The 24,209-nt window shown below is 44.0% G+C and overlaps 1 protein-coding gene across 1 annotated transcript in view; it reads right to left on the reverse strand.

Annotated features, from left to right (window-relative positions):
- Nucleotides 1-24,209, reverse strand: part of USP10 (ubiquitin specific peptidase 10) — a 414,101-nt gene that overhangs the window by 184,672 nt on the left and 205,220 nt on the right. Inside the window, exon 9 of the mRNA XM_078669861.1 lies at nt 19,423-19,522. Within this exon, the coding sequence (XP_078525987.1) occupies nt 19,423-19,522 (100 nt within the window). The remainder of the gene's footprint in view (nt 1-19,422; nt 19,523-24,209) is intronic.

Genomic DNA, 24,209 nt, shown 5'->3' on the forward strand with positions numbered 1-24,209 from the left:
TAATTCTCGCCTCGGTGCCTATTCCAATCATGGAGTCCCACTCTGCAACTCTGGGCAATAGCTTGCTCAATCTCCAAAACAGCCCCCACAACGCTAAGGATGCCTGGCCTCCACCTTGGGGGTGCCCAGGAGTGGACACCTCACAGGGAAAGCCAGGATGGGTTCCACAGCGGTATTCGTACAAGCGCCTTGAGACTCTTGCGGGTGAGTAGTGTGCTATACAAGTATCAATTTCATTTGGCCACAGGGAATGCGGTCCCTGAGGCCTATTATAGCTCAGAAAGTGAGGTCAGCCATGCAGCAAACCCTCTCCTTTTCAATAGCATTCACCCCGGGGCTGATTAAGGCTCAGGAAGTGGGGGCTGCACTACCACTCCCCTTATTGATACCTGGTCATGGTGGATGGGGTCCCTGGGGTGTGTTAATGCTCCGGGAGGTGGAGGCACGCGCCTCGCTCCCCTTGACAGAACGGCCCTTAGACATGTGGTCCCTGGGACTCGAAGCACTCCTGATCAAAAGGACCATTTTGCGACACCCACAGGCCTTCGCGTACCGCGTACTCCATGCTTTGTTCTTTTACTTGATAGCGCAGGAGTTCGCAGGCTTTTTCATTTTTTCTTTTGTAAAACATTTTTTCATCATATGGCTCCAAAGTGTAACAAATAAATTAAAACCTTTTTGGCCACAGGCAGGGTCCCTCTGGGGCCCCACTACCGGGGAGGGGGGGGGGGGTCAGGGTGACCGAGCCCAGAGTCCTAAGATGGATGTTGATGTGGTGGCAGCAAATCAGAACTCGCCATAAGATCTGTCGGCACCACAGATCCCCTGCGGTGTGAAATCTAAAGTCTTAATTGCGCAAAACCTACTAAACTAATTCACACCAAATCACAAATATCTCTCTTTGTGAACAAGGATCCAGCCGTCTGCCAAATTGGTGCACGCCCGTTCTGCCGTTTGGGCTGTAGCTGTCTCTAAAATTCCAATAGAACAATTAATGGAGAAAATGCAGTTGGGACCGACCCCCATTCTCGGCCCCTCTTCACAGATCACCCTGAAACTTTCCATGCACAAATTAAAGCAAAAAAAAAACAAGCATTTGCAATGCAATAGGTCTCGTATTAGGAAAGTTAGAGCTATTGGTATTGTAAATGACATTTTTTATTTTGGTTTTGTTTTTGAAAATTGCGAAATTAATAGCTTTGTCATTTACAATGCCAACAGTTATAACTCTCGCAAATGTGACACCTATAGCATTTGTAATGCAATATGTGTTGTATTTACGTGACTTACATGTATTGATATTACAAATAACAATGGTTTATAATTTTTTTAAATAATTAATACTTAAATAAAAGTTATTGTAATTTATAATGGCAATAGCTTAAACTTTTGTAAATAACATTTGTGAAGATTATGTTCAGTGTATTTTATTGTGACGAAAATCCAAGAACATATGTCAAATATTAACATCTTTTTGTGACATTTGTAATAAAGCTTGAAACATTGATATAACATATTTGAACCAGTTGTTGAATGGTTGCACAGATTGATGCTGTGGTGGAGCTCAGTGATGTTGTGGTGCCACTGAGTGATGCTGTGGTGGTGCTGAGTGATGCTGTATGCTATTCTATGTTTTGTTTTGCTATCCTATGTTTTGTTTTGTTATGCTATGCTATGTTGTTTTGTTATGCTATGCTATGCTATGCTATGCTATGTTTTGCTATGCTATGCTATGTTATGCTATGCTTTGTTTTGCTATGCTATGCTATGGTTTGTTGTGTTGGTATGCTATGCTGTGTTTTGCTATGTTATTATGTTTTGTTATGTTTTGTTCAGCCATGCTATGTTTTGTTTTGTTAAGCTATGCTGTTTTGTTGTGTTTTGTTATGCTATGTTTTGTTATGTTATGCTATGTTTTGTTATGTTATGCTATGTTTTGTTATGCTATGCTTTGTTTTGTTTTGCTATCCTATGCTTTGTTTTGTTATGCTATGCTATGCTATGTTTAGTTTTGCTATCCTATGCTTTGTTTTGTTATGCTATGTTTTGTTGTGTTTTGTTATGCTATGCTATGTTTTGTTGTGTTTTGCTAGGCTATGCTTTGTTATGCTATGCTATGTTTTGTTATGCTATGCTATGTTTTGCTCTGCTATGCTTTGTTATGCTATGTTGTTTTATGCTATACTATGTTGTGTTTTATTATGCTATGCTATGTTTTGTTATGCTATGTTTTGTTATGCTATGCTATGTTTTGCTGTGTTTGGTATGCTATGCTGTGTTTTGCTATGCTATATGTTTTGTTATGTTTTGTTAAGCCATGCTATGTTTTGTTGTGTTTTGCTATGCTATGTGTTGTTGTATTTTGTTATGCTATGTTTTGTTATGTTATGCTATGTTTTGTTATGCTATGCTATGCTTTGCTGTGTTTTGTTATGCTTTGTTGTGTTTTGTTAAGCTATGCTATGCTTGCTGTGTTTTGTTATGCTTTGTTGTGTTTTGTTATGCTATGCTATGCTATGTTTTGACATTTTCAGTGCAATGTCACTCAAACTTTTCTATCTTAACATGAACTTTGAGTGACATCGCAAAAAAGAAAGACAAGCGCAAGGTTGACATTGGACATTTCCAGTGCGATGTCACTTAAAAAACAAGTTTGTAAAGTTATAAAAATATTAAAGTTACATGAACTGTTGTGCGGTTAAGTCTAGTTAAATGTAGCAGCACGATCTGGAAATACAGCAGTTTAAAGGAAGGCATATGGAACAAATTGTATTTGGGGCTAAAATCAGCATTTTGCAATGGAAGGGCAAGAGAGTCATGACTTCACAGGGAAAGGGTAGAGTAAATACATACTTGTGGGCAAAGCAATAGCAGGAGCCTATAGCAGGAGTTCTAACCCCTGTATGAAATCTCAGCAGAGGTGAAAGAAGGAGTATGGATGTGGGGGGTGCAGCAATGGGAGTTTAGCGTCCCTGGGGGCTGACGCAGCAGAGGATATGGGAGGCTCCAATTCCAGGAGGGGGCCCTGGTGCCTGGAGCAGGGAGGGATGCTGCGAGGCTCTGCCTCCCCTCACTTCTTGGCTCATCTGCTGCAGGAAGTGTGTGGGTTTTTTAACTGATTAGTATAGCATAAAGCAAAGTACGTACATGTCGTGAATTACAATGGTGAAAAAACATGGATGAATGAATTGAAATTATAAAAACCACAAGTACCATAATACCTCGCGTGAAATGAATCCCTCAACGGGGGCCGAGCACTTTTAAATGTTGAACGAGCTGATTTGTCGGGGTAGCTCTTACGCTTTCAGGCATATTAACATGGTCCGTCGGAGCCTTGCTTCCTGTGCGGGGGTGCGTGCGCCCCTCGAGAGGCAATTCTATCCCTTGCCCTTTGATCTGTGCCCTTGTCTACATTGTGAGTAGATGCTTTTTTTTACAAAAGTTAAAGAAAAATCAACATATGTTTGTGAAAAGTTACAGTGCTGAGCATGAATGAATGACAATTGAGAGACTACGAATACCTTGATGCAAATGAATCTAAAGGGGGTGGACCTGCCCAACCTGAAAAGCGTGTGATCTGCAATTACTTTATATCAATTTCATTTCCTGTGTTGTCATTGGGACATTCTTCAGAGCATTACATTTAAATATAGCACCCAGAAGCGATCCAGTCTATACAGTGCTCTGTGAAACTAGAAGTTTGCACTTAATGCTAACAAAGCGCATAGGGAAATAAATAAAATGTCATGCAAACTCAACCCCAGCCTCAAGTACCTCTGGCGCTATTACCGGACTGGTGGTCTGAGCGCCTCTTAAGATTTGTGGGCGCTAGTGTGCGGTTGGGGGTCAGGGGTCTGGTTTCAAACACATAAGGGCAGCATTGTAAAGAACAGCAGTGACAAAGAGTGTTTGAACTGTTTTGTGTGTTGAAAAATTGTCATGTAGCGCTCGTATGCTGCCTGTCTGCCGTTTCAAAGCGCTTTGAGACACTGTAAACATGCAGGCAAGACAGGGCTCGGAGAATACAGCGATAGTGTAATATATATGCAGGGTAGAGCCCCCCCCCTGGGTTCAAAGGGTTCCAGCCAGCAGGATATATTCTGGTTGTCTATCTGTCCACCCCAGCTGTCAACGCGTATTTACAAAACAAGCTCCTGGCATTGGAGGGGGAGGGGAAATGCAGCTCGGGAGCAAATGGTAACGATGGCGCGTGAATGGGAATAGCGGCCGTGGGAGGTGGGAGGGGAAGTCGGAGAGTGCGACGTGCAGGCGGGAGCGGAGCCTTTGAAGTGTGTGAAGCTCTCCGCAGGCAGGCGGAGCGTTCACGAGACGACATGCACTTCTTGTTTGTAGTGGTTCGGCTTCCTCTTCAGAAAGAATCCAAAGGCAGCTTTGCAAACCCTTGGACTCCCTCAGCTGAGGTCTTAGAGTGAGAGGCATGACGTTTAAACTGCCCACTTCTAATTCCAAATGTTTGTGGAAAAATATTTTTTGCTTCTGTGCTCAGAATAGCGCCTATGTGGTGTGAAGCGCTATTTACAACACTCCCCCGATCGCTGAGGCAGAGTGGATAAGTGAGTCATCTGCCATTACCCTAGCCTGGACATTATTGATGATTGAGGAGGGGTATGCACATATGTACTACCGCTGGGTTGTGATTTGGTCCGCCCAGATTAGCACTGCACCACTGTAATCGGTGAGCTGTACTTACAGCACCACCACTTTAAAACAATATCTTCTCTTTGTCTGGTGCAGCAGCATCGTTTTAAAGTGCTCCGTTCTAGCTCTCTGCTGCAGCCGGCAAGCAGTCTCTCTTCAATTGCGCTTCCTCTTCAAACCCGATGTTTCCTGACAGTGCACACATATCGGAATCAGAGTAGATGAGTGAGTCATCCGCCATTGCCCTGGTATCTATCATGATTGATGACACTGATAAGGCGTGGTTGAGGCTCCGGTCACAAGGCAAGAAGGCAAGAAGAGGGAGAGGGGACATACAGCGAGAGAGAGGAGACAAAAAAGACAGCGGGAGCCCTGGCAATGGGATAGGGTGGAAGAGGGAGGGAAGCAAGAGAGAAGACGACTGAGAGGCGTTATTTGGAGGTAGAGCAGCACTGAGTAAAGAGAACAGGGAAACTACAGGAGAAGGGAGTAAGACACGAACAGGACAAACAATGATCTAGAAGCACGGAAGAAAAGGGAAGTGTGGCAGAGGAACAGTGGAATGCTGATAAATAAGGCAGGGGCGCGAGCCAGAGGAGAGCAGCAGGAAGAAACAGGAAGGAGGAGCATGAGGGGAAAGGGCCTTGGTGCCAACGGATTGCGAGGGAGGGAGAGGAGCGCAAGGCAGAGAGTGAGGACGGAAGGAAAAGAAGAATAGCCAAGTCGGAAAGTGAAACTAAAAATGCTGCGTGCGGGGGGGGGGGGGGGTTGCAGCGGGGCTACAGGGCAGGGAGAGGGAGGAAAGAACAGCTGTGAGAGAGCATGATGGGGTGAAGCAGGAGAGGGCAGAGAGATAAAGAAACAGGAAGGAGGAGCATGAGGGGAAAGGGCCTTGGTGCCAACGGATTGCGAGGGAGGGAGAGGAGCGCAAGGCAAAGAGTGTGGACGGAAGGAAAAGAAGAATAGCCAAGTCGGAAAGTGAAACTAAAAATGCTGCGTGCGGGGGGGGGGTTGCAGCGGGGCTACAGGGCAGGGAGAGGGAGGAAAGAACAGCTGTGAGAGAGCATGATGGGGTGAAGCAGGAGAGGGCAGAGAGATAAAGACAAGCCGGGGTGCCAACCTTCGTGTAGCGCTGTGAGGAGGAGGGAGGGGGGAGAGAGTGCGCTGTGCATACCAATGGCGAGGTTAGCAGCGAAGGGGCCTGAAGCGCATCAGCAGGCGAGCCCTAAAGAGAGCCAAAATGGATCAAGGGAGCAGCAGGGCAGGGGGAGAAAGGAGGGGTGATTTTGCGAGGCTTCTGGCGGGGGGGGGGGCGGGGGGAGAAAGGAGGGGCAGCGGAATGCGTGCGAGGTGAGGAGAAGTGTGGCAGGCAGATGTGCGGCCTGGTGAGGGGGCGGGAATGCGAGCCTGGTGGGGGCAGGCGGATTAGGGAGATGCTCGTGCTTGTGTGGCCACGTGACCCACTTTGTGGCCACGTGACCTCACATGCACTTAGAAGAAACGCCAGTGGTTTCACTAGCCGATCAAGCACTATAATTCTCCCCCATTTTCCATTGCTTCGCAATGGAAAAGGACGAGACCTGAAAAAGGGACTCTTTTCGAAAGTTTTGTGGAGATTCGTCAAATCGTGCCAAAGGTATGAGCAACACAAAAAAGGCATTTCCTATGAAAACACAATCCTAACATAACTACCCAGTATTGATAGCCACTGGGTAATATAATTTAATTATGTATGGGTTATATTTCTTATATACTTTGTTCATGTTAGCTATTCCCCATGGTATTTATTCTGTTGTAGAGTACTCATAATAATGACCTACAGTATAGGAACCTATACGTCTTGGTGTGTGCTAACAAAAGCGGTTAGCTGAAGGCAAATACACTAATAATCCGCTCCTATCTGGTAGGATTGATTGAATGCTACAGTCTGAGGGACGGGTCTGTTTTCTCAGCAAGTGAAACCCTTTACGTACTTTTAAACTAAAAATAGCTGTGCAGTACCAACATGTGTGAATAATACTGCCAAAATTCCCAACCTCAAGTAAGAAATAAACCTCCCTTATTTTCCCCTCGCCAGCTTACACAAGAGAAACCTTACTCGTGGGTATCAAAGTAGGAAATAAACCTCCCTTATTTTCCCCTCGCCAGCTTACACAAGAGAAACCTTACTCATGGGTATAATATGATGCTGTAGTAGTTAAATCAGGGCACTATGAGCAATACAAATCTATGAATGTCCCAGGGAGTTACACCCTAAATGAAAAGCCAGAGACTTAACATAGCCAGAACATATCCCATGGTTTCAGCATATGTAATAGGAACAACTGGAATGGGACAGTTCATGTTAAAGGCAGACCTGACCTATTTCGGCATAATAAACCCAATACTCAGATATGCAACAAAATAGGGCCATGCTTTAAGAGATCACCAAACATAATAGAAGTAGCTTAGGGTACACATGACACAGATAATGGGAAAAGGGTACACATTACTCCTTGACCCCATCACTGGCGACTGGGAATTTGTCCAGCTAAACAGGAGGTGATACTGTTCTGGTCAGCTTGCAGGACTCATTACTTTGGATGCAGTATACCCATTCCACACCCAAACAAAAGCAGTGAATAATGTCTATATAAGCTGGCACCTGGGAAGTGCATCTGCCAACCACAGTACTACAGAGTTTGTAAAGCAGGGCGTTTGAGATATTTGAGTAACAAAGTATGAAGCGGTTCCTTTGGACATATGCCAGATTCTTGCTACTGTGTAACAAGACCAGAACAAAACTAAAATACCAAAATACCGTCAACAATCCATACTTCAATGGGTTGTGATACCCTTGGTACCGGGTATTGCTCTGTGATTTCACCAGTAATGTTTACATACATACAGAAAAAAACACATGCTCTCCTCTGTTTTGAAAGTCCTCACAAATATTGGTTATTTTACAAAATATTGTGTTTTCTCTCTTAGTACTCCTACTAATTTTCATGCCTCTCCCTTTCCACTTCCCCCTTAGGGCCCCCATGTACTCTGTCGTAGAAGGGATTTAAACATTATATGCCAGCCAGATTGTTGGAAAATCTGAAGCTCACGCACCTCCAGTCTTATTGACCAAGCTACGCCCATGCTTGGTACATACCCTTCAAACCTTCAGGTTTGAGAAGCGACAAGATACTAAGAAGCAGTTTGAATCCCAGACTGAATCACCAAGTTGGAGGCTCAGGTCTTACTATCAGTGGAGACTGCAGGGCGCGAGGGTGAGTGAAGAATGAAGAGAGGAGGGTGGGAGGGGATATGAGGTGAGGGCCCACAAGAACTTGAAACGGTTCAATATGCCAATGATCACTATTCTTGATATCCATAGGAACATGCGCAATCGTACAGGTATTACAAGCACAGGAGCAATAATTGGAGCCTTCTTCCAGAGAAATGGCTACTGACCAAGGTTGGGACTTCATTAAGAGTGGCAAACGACTCAAAGTGTGTTCCTACTGAGTAGGAAATGGGCGGTGGCACTCTTAGAATGCACCAACTAAGCCACAACAGCTGACTAACTCTCTAGGAGATCCTGATAGTGTGCCCAACTGATGAATATATTCAAGGTGAGAATGAAGAGGGTCACTAAAGTACCCATGAGAGAATCTCTCAAACAGATATAGATTTATTTTTGTCACACCAGTCAAAAGCATAGGACATCATCTTAGTTTAGTATCGCTTGCCTATGTCTCTTGTGAAATGCATCTCAAGAAGAGGATGTTACAGGCAAGTCACTCTCCCCATTAGTGTAGATGCAACTCTGAGCCTTGGTTTCACCTAATTGCGGGATCACATAGGTGAAATGGATGGTCCTGAGAAAGTAGGAAAAGCTCTGTGAACCAGAACTGGTGAGGCCACTCTGGTGCTATTAAGATCATCCTGTAAGGTTCCATCTTTATTTTCCTGAGAAGCCGTGGGATATGGGGAATTGGAGTAAAGGCGTAAACAAATGTGCAGCGCCTAACCAAGACATCGAAGGAGCATTCCCCAGTGACCCTCGATGGTGATCCCCGCTTGCATAGAGTCGGCATTTCCTGTTTTCTGGAGTCGCAAACAGGTCTATTGTTGGAGTTCCCCAGCGTTGAAACACTTCCTCCAGAATGTCTTGATCCAATTCCCACTCATGACAAGCCGATTTCAGACGACTTAATGTGTCTGCTGTTGTGTTGAGTGCCTGGTAGATGCTCTGCTGAAAGAACGACATTGTGGAGAATCGCCCATTCCCATATCTCCTGGGCTTCTTTCGAGAGCAGATGAGACCTTGTACCTCCCTGCTTGTTTATGTAATGCATGGCCGTTGTGTTGTCCGTCCTGACTAGCACTGTTGCATCTTGAACCTTCGGCCTGAAAGCCTGCAAGGCTAGGCGAATCGCTCTGAGTTCCAAGAGATTGATATGAAGAAAACGCTCTTCTGCGTTCCAGTGACTCCTCACTTGGAGGTCCTGCAAGACAGCGCCCCACCCTCCCATGGAGGAGTCTGTGGTTAGAATCAGAGGGGATGGAGCCATCCTGAAAGAGAGACCTCTCGAGATGTTCTCCTTGATAGCCCACCAACCAGCTGCTTTTCTCATGAGAGGAGTGACCCTTATCTTGTCCTCGAAAGAACCTTCCACCTGAGGCCATTGCATGTTCAGCTGTTCTTGCATGGGACGCATTCGCAGTCTGCAATGAGGAACTAATGGTATGCAAGATGAGATCGATCCTAGAAAAGACTGATATAGACAAATTGACAGGGATCGTCTCTTTTGTAAATGGTTGTTCGAGAAGATGAGCTTTTTCGGTCTTTCCTCCGAAGGTAAAGCCGTGCAGCTTCTTGTATCCAGAATGGAGCCCAGGAACTTGACCCTTCTGGATGGAACAAAGACTGATTTTTCCTTGTTGAGATACAGACCCAGGTGATTGAAAAGTTGGATGCAACTTTCGACTGCCTTTCTCGTTGCTTGAGAAGATGGAGCTTTTATCAACCAATCGTCTAGATAAGGGAAAACTTCTAGCGATTGTTTCCTTAGGAATGCTGCTACAGGGGCCAACATCTTTGTGAATATCCGCGGAGCGGATCTACGCTCAAACAGCAGTACTTTGAACTGAAAGTGGCTCTTGGATACTGTGAAGCGTAAATATTTTCTGTGAGCTGGGTGGATCGGAATGTGGAAATATGGGTCCTGGAGATCCAGAGTCGCCATGTAATCCCCTGGATTTAGAAGACGTAAGCCGTCTTGAAGAGAGACCATTCGAAAAGATTTCTATGAGATAGGTGTTGAGCTGCCTCAGATCTAAGATTGGGCGCCACTTTTCCTCAGTCTTGTGAATGAGGAAAAATCTGGAATATAACCCTTTTCCTTTTTGAGAGAGTGCTACTGGTTCTATCGCTCCCTTGGTGAGCAGTTGACAAACTCGAGACTGAGAAGATGCAGATGTTTTGATTCTGTGGCGTGAGGGGCTCTGGGAGGTGGGAGGTTTTGGAAGACCCATCGATCTGTTATGATCTTCCAGCAATCGACAAAATGTGTAATCCTGCCCCCCCATCGATGTTACAAAGGGTGAAGGACCAGTAGGCAGAGCCAGGAAGCAGCTATTGGCGTTTAGAGGTATCTCTCCCCTGACGTCCCTGTCTACCTCTGGAAGATTGGCAAGAGAAAGACGCCGATTGACTTTGCCGCTGAGTACTGAGGCTTGAATGATTGAGAGGATTGTGAATAGGAGGAGTAGCGTTGTTGATAACCTCCCCTATACGTAGAGAATCCTTTACCTCTTGCACCCCGGTAAGGTACTTTTCGATATTGAAGTGTGCCCAAAGATCTTGCCGTTTCGATATCTTTTTTAATGTCCTGTAAACATCATCTACATGCTTGCCAAACAGCATATCTCCATCGAAGGGCAGATCCAGAATCTTATTCTGCACCTCCACGCGAAACCAGGTACATCTCTGCCAACCTTGACGCCTCAGGACCGCTGAGCTTGCTAAAGCGCGAAAAGCCATTGTAGCAATGTCCATTGCACAATCTATAATTTTAGATGAAGATCGTTCACCTTCTTCCAGGAAGTTATCTCGCTTCAGCTTTGGCACTCTCTGGAAGCTGATCAATGAACAGAGAAAGATCGCACCACATTTGGCGATCATATCATCCCGAAAGCCCTAGTGCGTTCGAGGCCCTAACAAGGAGGCTAGACAGAGGAAAACCTCTTGCCTACATTGTCCAGGCACCTGCCCTCTCTGTCTGGCGGTGCAGTCAGGGGTGCCGTCAGGTTTCTTGATTTTCTTTAGGCCGCTTGAGAAATAACCGAGTCCGGTTTAGGTTGACCAATAAGACAGGCAAGACTGTCCTACGGAGCCTTATATTTTTTCCCCAGCCGCGGTAGAACCGGAGTTACAGTAGCTGGAGACTGCATCACCTTCTTGCCCTCATTCCAAACATGTTCTACTATGGGTATGGAACCGATAGTATTTTTGTAGGGCTCTTTAAAATCATAAAGGAAACAGTCTGATTGTAACACAAGAACAGGAAGGCCAATTCTTTTAGATGCCCTTTCCATAAGGTTATGGAACCCCCCTATGTCCGCTGGAGGCGAATCCACCGGGTCCGGAGATGGTGAAGGCGGATCTGGGATAACATAATCGTCCCATTCTGCGTCAGGATTTTGGATATGTTCCACATTCCGGTCCTCATCTGATGACTCATCATCATCAGGCACTGTAACCACATCATGCCCTTCTGTCAAAGACTGTTCTCCCTGCCTCTGAGAGGCTGATACCACAGAAGTAGAAGGAGGTTGCGGAGGTGGTGACGAGGGAGGTTGCATGGTTTCAGAGTTTGAGATGGGAACTGTGGTATCCTTCTCTTCAATATTATAGTTGTAGTAGAATGTTAAGTGGTAGAATGTTTTGATGCATGCTTGTGAATGTTCTGATACAATCCTGTACTGAGACAGTTGATGCCTATGTCTGCTGTGGATGAGATCTTTCATTACCTGCATCTTAATAAACAACTTATCCTGCACTACATGGTCTTCAACTTCTTCACACTGGCGACGAGGATGGGATGAAGATTCATCATATATTCAAGTTTCAAGACCATCATATTTTTTGCAGATTTGGAAAAGATCTCATCCACAGCAGACATAGGCATCAACTGTCTCAGTACAGGATTGTATCAGAACATTCACAAGCATGCAACATAACATTCTACCACTTAACATTCTACTACAACTATAATATTGAAGAGAAGGATACCAGGATACTTCAACTTCTTCACAGGAACCTTTTCTTGTAATCCAACAACATCAGCTGTAGGTCATTTATTTATGAAGACGACATGGCAACCATACCTTGTCCTGATGGTTCCTGATGCGTGTCACGAGGAGTGAATTTAGTTTCTGGATGATGTTGACCCAGGTAATATTCATCTGAATCCTGGTACTTCACCTGAAGTTGTGAAGGACTATAAGCATCTCCATATGGACTATCATCCTCGTTAGAATATTCCTCCTCCAGGAGAAGAGGTGGAGGCAATGGTGTTACTCTACGGGGTGATGTCATTTCCGGAGATAATTAGTTTTTTCCTCATAGAAATGTTCACTTTTTGGATCGTTGACTGTCGTCGACGAGGGAATCATTCTCGTTGGAGAAAGAACTGTCGTCGACGGTAGAGTAGCCGTCGACGGTGGGCTGATCGCCGACGGTACCGTCGACATCAGGATCATTTTCGCCGTAGTCATCTACATCGTCGCAGTCGTCCTCGCCGCCACCATCATCGGCGTCATTGTATCGTTGTAAGTCTCGTCGACGAAGCACTTGACGGGCCCGTCGAAGGAGCAGAAATTTAAATCAATTGGGTTTTTTACATCGTCGTCGACGTACCGGAGGAGATGGTCGGACGGATTTTCTTCTCTCCTTTCGCTTCCTGAGGTGTACTTGAAGGTTTCTTAAAGATCTTTTCCTTTTCCGATGGTGAAGAGGCAACAGGAAGGCCTTGGCTTGCCTTTTTTCTAGATGACACCTCAGGAAGAAGTTTTTCTCTCCTTTGAATGGTGAGATTTGTTGGGACTAAGCCTTTTAGACCTTTCAGAGGTCTTTTGAGAGGCTTTAGCAGGAGGTTCGGCAGATGTAGAAGGGAAGACCTACACCTTTTGGAGACCTCCTCGAAGATGTTGCTGAGGAGGAATCTTCACTATCACTAGACAGAACCTCCTTCCGAGACTTCATCTTCTGTAGCCAAGTCAGAAGTCTTCCTTCTCGGTCTCTCAGTGTCTTGGTCGAGAAGGTCCTACAGATCTTGCACTCAGTGGCCTTGTGATCTGGGTGTAAGCAATAAATGCAATCTTTACGCTTATCTTCGACATGTAGTCTCTTCTTTGAGCAAGTAGCACAGGCTTTGAATAAAGCTTTCTTTTCAGACATCCTGAAGAGAAAAAGGTGTAGAAATCCAAAGTTGAAGAGAAAACTGAGCAGAGCTCAGTGGAGACTCCCTTAGCACAACGTGCAGTAGAAAATCTGAGGCTCTCTCAGGAGGGTTCTATGGGGTGAGGCTAATCTGATTGGTTGTTGCAAATGTTGGTCTCTTTTACAAAAAGAGGTAGATATGCTACAAAATTAGATGAGGCCTAGGTCTTACTTTCTCTTTTGTACATACTGTTATGGTATTTTCTATTTACCAAGGATCCCAGGCTGACCACAGGTCAATGATACAAAACATGGAAATCTATGAAAGTTCCAATACTGGGGCAAACCATTTTCACACACCGTTTAGGGAACTGTGTACAATCCAGTCATTCTGAAGGCAATATAACATTTCAAGTGCTTATTTTGTTTAAGAATATGTGCCGGTGCCCAAAGCTTTCCACAGAAACTCACTGCCAGCACAGCGTGGCAAATGTCAAGGCTGCACAATTGGAAATTTTCTAGACAGTCCCTGCTCCTTTGTCACTCCTGCAGGTTCCTCCTTTCTCCCTTAGTGATGGTTTTTCCGTCTTTGTTGTGCGTTTTCCCTCTCTTGCTTTCAAAAAATGTTGGTTGAGGAAAATTAGTGACAGTCCCCAAAAATGAGTGCTGGAGACCCCCACTGGCAACTACTGGCTCAAATTAAGCACATCATGACCATGCAGTAAAAGATGTGTATGCGTGCTAGATCAGGACTAGGGATGGTAAACTGAACCGTGGTCCGTTAGATCATAATGCAAGATATAGGAAGGGCACAAGCAGAAATAAGGTGCTACAGAAGGCTCCCCAACCATTTCCATGCAATGAGCAATATGTGTGCATTACTTGCAAAGATGAGAAATGTACAATTCAATGGAAAAAAATTGACAATTACATATTGGTTTAACAGGCATTTAGTTTTAAACACATCGCTATTTAAACATAATATCAATAACCAATACATATCAGTAATTAGGCATACTTTGTTTTACAATTTAGCAGCAAGCTAAATCTTGAAGTTTTATGTAGCGCACTAACAGTGATCAAAATTTGATTTAAAGACCAATTTACAACGGGCATGGGTTCCTCTCAATGAATTTTTTAAGCATGTCAAATGGTGAATGTTACAATACTAGATCTCAAACTCTGCTCAAAAGTGGATGGGATGAGTTCTTTACAAGGAAGGGGTCAGCTCTATCAATATAGGTTTGCAATTTTTATTGATCGAATCTCGCAGTATGAAGGACAATAACACTGGCACACCTGTTTAAATGGAAATACAAACAGGGTTTTGTAAATTTTCATAATTCTCTGGGTAACACATTTTGCAGTTTTTGCTACCACTGTCATAGCACGCTTAGCAATGGGATGCCTGTGGCATTTTGGAAAATAGCAATCTTCATAAATCCCTGGACGCTCATTACCTGCGCCAGCAGTCGCCGCCGGTCATCTGCTCATGCCTGCATAAAGTGACCTAGGGGTTCCCGCAGCGCAGGACGCTCATTACCTACCTGGACCGGACCTGACCTTGGGACTCCATTACCCAGCAACACCTGGGCCAGGAGGCGCTGCCTGTCATCTGCTCACGCCCGGAGGCGCATAAAGTGACCTTGGGGCTCCTGTAGCGTGTTGGAGCCAGGAAGAGGCAGGACAGGGCCTACCCCCATTGGCCCTGTTAATGCAGAGTGCTGCTATTGGTAAGAACCTCCAGTTTAATTTTTTTATTCTCGGGGAATTGGACTGGACTCGATCCCTATTTTAAACTCTTGGCCCAATTGAAAACAATGTCGATTCAACGACAGACTCTTTGATTTTGAACTGAACAATTTTCGCTGGAAGTTGCTCCTGGAAGCGACCTAACTATGTTGGTAGGCCTTAGGCAAAGCCCCCAAAAAAGTGATTTTCACTATGCATAGAGAATATTTAGAAGACCTTAAACAACTGAGGCTAACACTCCCTCTAAGTGTCCGAGCTGTTAAAATGTGTTGGTTTCATCAATTGGGACTTAGAGTTTACAATCTGTGTATAGTAGGCTTTTATATCTAATATATTATCTGCTCATACTATTGTATACCCATAATTGCCCTAAAGTTGCTGCTGATAGCCCCAAACCACAAAACTAATAATAATAACAATATCTAGTGACTTAGCATAATAGCCTTAGAGATAATGGGAAAGAGGAAGGCAATAGAGGCTGCAGCAGGAAAGAAGAAGATAGCAAAGACTAGCAAATCAGTTAAGTCCACAGCAGATAACTGTACCCTACCTGCAATCGACGATCTAATTGAAGAGGTGGAATCCATGTTAGCTAACAGGAAGGAGTTTCCAACCAAGAACACAAAAAAAATCTCTATTTATTATAGTAAACAGGGCAAACTGAGCACCATAAAGTCACCTAGCCCCACTATTGAGGTCCACCAAATAGAAAGCGAGACAGCTCTGCACCCTGTAAGTACATCCCCAGACTCCGTGAGGAGCAAGCGTGCTGGAACAGTTTTGCCTAGTTTGGACACTGTAGCCAGGTGTCAAGACAACCATACAAACCGGGAGCTCATAACTCTCGAATGTTCTCCTAGGTACTCATTGCTATAAAACATTAAAAAAACAAAAATCCCAAGTAACTGTACAAGACTCTACAGTCCTAAGGGTGCACATCTGCTAATTCCTTTCAGGATAAACAGACTAATGGGTCAGATTGTCATTCCAGTGCCTGGTCTACCTTGAAAGCAGAAGGCATTAGTACTGGCACAACAGTGGTAGCCATGTAGATACAAGAGCAATTTTGCGGAAAGAGAAGTCTGCCTTACTCTAGCTGACAGCCTCCTCAGATGTTTGCAACCAGTTGATGAGACCTGTCAGTTGACTGCTCCCGCTCTATACTCTAATGAGGACTTCAGAAAAAAACATGCATCACCCTTCAAGAGATCCAATCTCAGTGCCTCAGAACCTGGGCTGCTGGAAAGCCTGTGCTTCTGCTGACAAGGGCCTTGGGAAAAGTTATCAGGAGAGCAGCCACACAAAGGAAAAACAATAGGAGAACCACTTAATCCTCCTCTCCAATAGAAAATAGATGCTTGCACAGTGCATCTCTTCCAAAAAACACCATTGTTATTAGGACATCTGGCAAACACGATACGCTGCAACATGTTGACCATGAGTAGATGCTGCGACCCCAATGCTAAAGTAATAAATAATTTCACTATTTTGTTTTTAATTGCAGCTAAAACGTTAGCATATGGGTGTGACTTTCAATCCTTTTTAACATGACTTTCTGGACTGTTATCTGCAAGTGGCATTCCACCTCTCACGGACAGTGAAGAGGGAATCATAAGGGGAAGTGAATATCAGTAAACATTTAGTATTATGGAAAAGTGAATTTGCATAGCTCTCTGACCAAAAACTCTCTTGGCACCCCAATACTCGGGGGACAAACAAAGGAGAACTATCAATCTGATAAAAGGCAGTCTTAAGTCTTTCAAATCGTTCACGAGAATGAATACTTTTAGGCGGGGAGAGAGCTCCTGAATTCAGAGCAAGAATGCGAAATCAAGTTTGCCAGAAGGATGCAATATAAAGCAAGCATTTAGAAGATCAGAGGTTTCACTGTGGTTTGTAGCTGATTTTTGAGAGGCTATAAGGCTGAAATGGTTCACAAACATTTATGGATAAGGCAAATAAACTAAAAATGAATTGTCTTTCATAGTGACAACCAATGTAGACATCCATGGACAGGCTTTGTAATGGTAATGCAAGGCACAGAGCAGGTGATCTTGCTGCAACTTTGAATATCATGAAGACATTGGACTAAAAATGTATTTATACTTGGGTAAAGAGCATGGTAGAGCTGTAGTCTGGAAGTGATTGCTACAGAGATGCCAGATTTGGTTTCCTCTAGTGGCCTTTAAATTACACTTACACACGGAAGGAGCATACCACCATAATGACTTAGGAATCAATGCACGATTTGAGTCTATTTTTATTCCCAGACCTTTAATATTTCTACTAGGGTGGGAAAATGCCCCATGCAGTGATCCAGCACTTTGAAAGCCATGTGCAAAGGATTAAGTTAACAAAAAATACTTTAATTTTGAAAAGGTTTATTTTAAGTTAGTTGTTATCCATCCAGTTTGTGTTGTCAGAATAAATCGACAGGGGGTCATGTCTAAAGACTTGAGTAGCACTTTCTGCATAGGTGTAAAAACATAGACCCTTATTAGAACAGCTACAGATTGTACATAAAAATTAAGTAGGGTGAAAGGATAGAACTTTGTTGGACACCCTGCTATAACGATCTGAGGAGTGGAGGTGCAAAGACCCCGGACCATTTTGGGGTTTCCTTCAGGAAGGATGTAAACCATCCTTCAGTAAGGATGTAAAGCAGTCATGAACCTTGCCGAACTATCTGGTGATGGCAATGCAGTCAACTAGAATGTAATGAGCTACTATATCAAATGCAGCAGACCGGTCTAATAAAATCAGTGTGCTAGTGATATTTTGGTGTCAAGATGCACATAGTTGTCAACCACTGCAATCATATCTCTACATCTATGTGGCGGAGTCCCATTTGTGCATCATTGAAAATGAGTTTATTTATAAATGTCTAGATAACTGGGATTCAATTTATCACTCTACAATGTTTGAGATTGAAGGCAAAAGCATCATTGTTCAATATGGAGTCTAAAGATGTACAGCTTTTTTTTTTTTTTTTTTAAAAGGAAGGCTTCACAATACCTTGCTTTAATTCCATAGGAGCAATGCCAGCGGTTAGGTAAAGGCGGATAAGATTGGCAATTGTCTGTGTAAAGCCTGGAATTTTTAGATGCAGATTCGTGATGGGAACTGGGTCGAATGGAGAGCCCAATGTAGATTTGGTTATCAAAAGATCCATGTCTCTTATTGACAAAGGTAAAAAGGTGGAGATTTCGGCAATGTTACCCAAAGCAGGGCATGTGGGGATGAGATGTAAGGAGGAATCCTCTTTGAATCATATGGCAAAAGGGAGTGGGTGCAGTGGGCCTAATCTGGTCAGTTTTCACTAAGCAATAGGTAGCGAGATTATTACTAAGATTTTGGGAAAGTAAGATTTGATCTTTTAAACAGTTGAAACGGAATTTTGTACATGCTGATGTAATAGCTTGCTTGTATACAAGAGATTGGTCAGGTTTCAAGATTCATTCTACTGAAGATGGGGTTAGAAAAAGGCACACAGAGGGCTTCTGGGCTAGCTCAATGACCTTGTATATGGTCTATTTTTAGTAAATCGCTTTGTACACAGGCTTGGTTTTTGGAGGAGAGGCATGGTGAAAATTAAGGAGTTATCTGTCCGGGGCAGAAAATGCCTGAGCAATGTCAGAGAGGTCCGGGGTGGGATGGCTGTCGGTGAGGCATACAGAGTCTAATGTTTGACCTGCACTGTGTATGATGGGAAGTGAAAAACTGAGAGGCCACAGTGCTGCCGTGATTGATTTTTTCGAATGAACTTGTGTTAAGTTCATTGTTCGATTCACCGCTGTATCTAAACATGCCAAAACTAACTTCAGAAGAGAATATATCAATTAATTTGTATTACTCAATCCTCAAATCTAAGGGTGTCTGTCTGCTGGATATGAAGCAAAACATAACACTATTTGAATGGCGTAAGAGACTTAAAATTTAAATGCTACATACACTGAAACAAATGATCAGACCCAGGTACAATAAGATACTCTGGTTGAATGAAAGTATACAATAGCTCAACTGCACCAAAATCTGTTGCTGACGAAGGAAAACGGACAAGAAACTCAGCAGGAATAAACAATCTGTGGATTTTTCATTTATTTTATGTTGAGCCCGCCATCAGCAGAAATCTACGTTTGAAATGGGCACAGAAATCAATCAAAGTGAAAAGTGTTTCCAAAATGACCTTTGTCCCTTTGCTTCACATTTTTAAACTGATAAATGAAGAGGGATTAGACATTTTGGGACACGACATTCCAACCAAAAAACATTCATTATTCACGCAGGAAAGGCAGTTTGAGAGCCTTACAGAGAAAAGAATGCTATGAGACAACTAGCGAACCACTAAGATCTGTAGCCCAACCGCTCCAGCAGAACAAAATTGACAAAACATTATAATAACCGGGGGAGGTGGAAAAAGTCCTCCATTTCTGACACGCCTTTCAATTTAACTCTAGAGAAAATATGTGGGTGTGTATGCTTTAACATCGCTTCAGAATGGTTGCGGATTTTCCAACATTTATTTATTCAAATTTCTTTTCAGTATGCTCCGAGCAACTCCTGAGTGGTTAGAGGGCTCCTCAAGTGACACTTACTTTCATTCTGCGGGCAGAGAAATTTCTTCAACTCTACCATTTCTTCATGAAGTCCATTTAGGATAAACCCCAAGTACTCCTCAGCATCTTCTTGACGATTCTAAACAAAAGATCAGGTGGAATTATTCGCAACTCCCATGTTTTCTTAATGTGTGAGCAAAGTGTCCATTTCTTTACTGCAGAGAACAAGAACGCACATGGAAAGGTATGTTACATGAGAACAAGGATCAACAATTACAAACTTTAAAGTGGACCAAATCAAATACAGGGATTTCACTTCCATTATTATTTTAGACCTTTTACATACAGGTCCTTGAGCAGAATATTTCCCATGCCTGTGGCAGAAGCAATGGACACAAAGAGGAAGGATAGCATCAATATTCCAGATGAGAAAATATACAGACCTATTAACTCCATACACTTGGCCCCAAGGCCAATTTCCGCTTTCAACAATTATGGAATTCGAGTCAGGCTAAAGAACCTAGGCATAAAACAATGGCCTTCAAGGAGATGACATTCCGTGGGAGGAACCCAATATAATTTTCAATGAATCTTTGCCAACACAGCAGGAACATCTGTCTTATCAAGGATGTTGTTAACAAAAATCAATCAATCTGGATTTGCATGCACGGGTAATCACCCGTGAGGGTATCTAGGCGCCGAGTGGGCTGAACAGCCAGGTCTTGAGTCCTTTCCCGATTTCCAGCACAGAGAATGAGGTGAAGTGGGAGGTCTTTCCAGGATTCGGCCGCGAGGTAACAGAAGGCACGTCCTCCAGATTGCTGCGGTGGGTGTGGGGGTGTGGGCCAGAGAGGGAAGCTGAGCGCAGGTTTCTATAGGGAAGGTGGACGGTGGGTGATGTAAGCAGGTCCCTGGATGTGGAGGGCTTTGAAGGTGTGGATCAACATCTTGAACTGGCACCTCTTCTGAATGGGGAACTAGTTGAGCTTCTTGAGGTGGACGGTGGGTGATGTAAGCAGGTCCCTGGATGTGGAGGGCTTTGAAGGTGTGGATCAACATCTTGAACTGGCACCTCTTCTGAATGGGGAACTAGTTGAGCTTCTTGAGGTGGGGTGGTGATGTGGATCCATTTAGAGAGGTCTAGGATGAGTCTGGCCTCTGAATTGTTTGCAGTCTCCTAATGAGGTGTGGGAGGATTCCTATGAAAAAGGAGTTACCGTAGTCCATGCTGCTTGTGGCATGGGCTTGTGTGACTGTCCATCTGGTGTTGATGGGCAGCCACTTGAAGATCTTGAGTGGCTTGCGGAGGGTGATGAGACTGCGTTGATCTGTCTTTTCATGGTGAGTTAGTTGTCTAGGATGATGCCAAGGTTGGTCGGAGAGGGTGAGGGTCATAGTTCGAAAGGCCACCAGGCATCGTTCCATGGGGAAGTGTTGTTCCAGTAGATCAGCACTTCGTTTTTTTCTGTGTTGAGTTTTAGGCAGATGTATCCCATCCAGTCGGCTACACTCGACATGCACCTGAGGAAGATGGTCTTTCGTGTCGAAGGAGTCTTCTGATAGCGAGAGGATGAGCTTGGTATCGTCAGCGTAGGATATAATGTTCAGTCCAAGCGATCTAAAGATGTTGGCCAGGGGAGTCATGCAGGAGTTGAACAGGGTAGGGCTGAGGGATGAACCTTGAGGGACACCACCAATGGTGTTCTTGGGTTCTGAGGTGATAGGAGGAAGGCAGATTCTCAATATTATTTCAGTGACAAAGGAGGCGATCTACTTGAGGGCGTCTCCTTTGATTCAATTGTTGTGAGGCCTTTTGATCAGGGTGTGGTGCGATACTGTGTCGAACACTACTGAGAGGTCGAGGAGGAGCAGGGCTGCGTTTTTTCCTTGGACAAGGAGGTATCTGATGTCATTTGTGATTGCAATCAGGGCAGTTTCAGTGCTGTGAAAAATGCATTAAAAGGTCTCCCTGTGTCAGTATTAAACACAGCAAAGCGTTTATGAGTATTTCTAGAAGTTCTTATTGGGGGTGTTGTACCTGTGTTTGGTCTATATTGTGCTTACCTGAGTAAGCTAACATCTTTAAACCTGTAGAGTTGTGTCATAAGTGTTCTGTGTTCTTATGTTCTGTAACTTAGATGGGTTCTCTCTGTGGTCAGTTGTTTGCTGGTTGGCGAGGGAGCACCATCTGTAGTCTATGTCTTAAATTCCTATTTCAACCTTCAATTGCCTGATGACATTTACTTTTCAAGATAGGCGAAGATTATTTCCAGCCATTAAGACACCTAAGAATGACTAACTGTGGTATGGTGTAAGAACCCAGTCTGATGGGAGTAAGACTGTTTGTGTGTGCAAGGAAAAGCAAGTTTATTTGTACCCGTGTGGAGGACATCACGAGTGTTACAACAATCGGAAAGGGTGTGTAAAGTCGGTGGCAAGGGCTGATCAAGCAAATTTCTCACCGTGTGTGTGTTAATTGAGCTCAAGCTGCACCAACGGCTTTGGCGCGCGTGTCCTGCGCGTGGATTTCTACCTACATTCTCAAGCACAAGTGTGCATCGGTGATTAACAACAAGGGACATTGGCTGTGGAAAAATGACGTAAAGCGAAAATTGTGCAAGTTAGTGAAACAAGCGCTATTGCCTTTCAAAACAGACGCAAAGCGGCGTGTCAACAGCAGCCATTTTGAAAGTTTGGGAAAGCCTGCATTGAATCCTATGGCATACGATGAGTTTGGTTGGTGGTAGCAATGCTATGAGGGAATCAGACTGACATCGTATTTCTATGCATTTATCTAGTCATTGGTAAAAGTGCCTGTTGTAGTCAGAGGCACACCTATCATCTGACGCATTGGAAATTCTTTCTATTTAGAATGAGCACATTATGGTGATCGGCACATCAGTTCAAGACGGTGCCTACATCCTTGTAGCAGTATCTTGTTCTTCGTGCCTAAAACTAAAGGTTGGCGACAGGCCCACCTGCCTGTTTAGCAACGGTGGGAGTACGGTACGTTTACAGTATTTGCAATAGGGTTGAAGTAACTATGGTATGGTAATACATTTCTAAAGCGCGCCACTCATCAGGAGGCATCTCAGCGCTGCCCTAGCGAAACAAGAGGGTAGTAACTGGTTACATTAAGTGAATAGATTAAAACAAGAAGGTTTTCAGTTGTTTTCTAAAAACGACGTATGAGGAACATTCTTGCAGGCCAATGGGAAGCAGATTCCAGTACCACGGGGAAAGATACGAAAAAGCTCTCCCCCCACAGGTGCATTCTTAAGTATTTTGCTGCCCATACAGCAGTTAATGCCTCCTGCACTATAACTGAATAAGTTCTCATCGAGTCTGTCAAAGTACGGGACGCGTAAGCCACTGTCCTTTCACCCTCATACACCTGTGAAAGCACCACCCCTACTCCTGCTGCACTGGCATCCACTGTGAGTGTTGACACCCGTTTTGGGATATGCTCAAATTTCTCAGCAAAATTCTTGACACATTTCGCAAAGTATTCTACTAGACCAAAGAAGGACATCTTAATATGTGGAGGAACAGTGGAGAGCCACGCCATGGAACTAAAAAAAAAAAAAGGGTATTGGATAAAATTGCTGAAGCCGGATTGACACTAAAAAATAAAATTCAAATTTTGTGTTGAGGAGGTTGAGTGATTAGGCTATACATTGTCAGGGGAAAGACCAAAGAGGGATCTCTTGGAGGCACCAGTTCTAGTAGACAAAGACCAAGTGAGGTCCTTCTTTGGTCTAGTAGAATACTTTGCGAAATTTGTCAAGAATTTTGCAGAGAAATTTGAGCATATCCAAAAATTGCTGAGGAAGGGTTATAAGTATATTTGTTTGGAGGAAAAACAAAGGGCATTTGAAGGTATATTGAGAGAAATTTGTTCTGTAGATACTCTGAAACCATTTGACACTAAACGGGTGTCACTCACAGTGGATGCCAGTGCAGCAGGAGTAGGGGCGGTACTTTCACAGGTGTATAATGAGGGTGAAAGGACAGTGGCTTATGCGTCCCGTACTTTGACAGACTCGGAGAGAACTTATTCAGTTATAGTGCGGGAGGCATTACTGCTGTATGGGCAGCAGAATACTTGAGAAAGCACCTGTGGGGGTTTCCTATGATATTGCAAATGGATCACAAACTTTTGTTGAAGATTTTAATGAGTGGTGGTGCTGGAAAAGGGTCTGAGAGCTTGCCTCAACTAGCGGCACGCCTACAAGAATTTCAGCATAAATTAGAATACATTCTATGGTGGAGGAATGCACAAGCTGATGGATTGTCCTTGTTACCAGTGCGGGAGGCATTACTGCTGTATGGGCAGCAGAATACTTGAGAAAGCACCTGTGGGGGTTTCCTATGATATTGCAAATGGATCACAAACTTTTGTTGAAGATTTTAATGAGTGGTGGTGCTGGAAAAGGGTCTGAGAGCTTGCCTCAACTAGCGGCACGCCTACAAGAATTTCCGCATAAATTAGAATACATTCTATGGTGGAGGAATGCACAAGCTGATGGATTGTCCTTGTTACCACTAACATGGTAAGATGGGGACAGAGCAAGAGTTGGAGCTTTTGAAAAGGAGGGTGCAATGGAAAGTGTACATCATTGGGTGGAATAGAGTCAGGGTGCCATTGGAAAAGAGCGGTGGTTGGAAAGCATGAAGGTGGATGGTGGTGTTTTGCAACAAGTGGTGAATATGATTTTGAAGGGTGGAAGACGAAAGTACTGTACTAGTGACTGACTGTAAGACCATATGTGAAAATAATAGATGAAGTGTCAGTGTGCAAGGGTGATCTTATCAGCAGGGGAGAC

This window comes from Lissotriton helveticus, chromosome 12 (genome assembly GCF_964261635.1).
Source record: "Lissotriton helveticus chromosome 12, aLisHel1.1, whole genome shotgun sequence".
NCBI classification, from domain to species: Eukaryota; Metazoa; Chordata; class Amphibia; order Caudata; family Salamandridae; genus Lissotriton; species Lissotriton helveticus.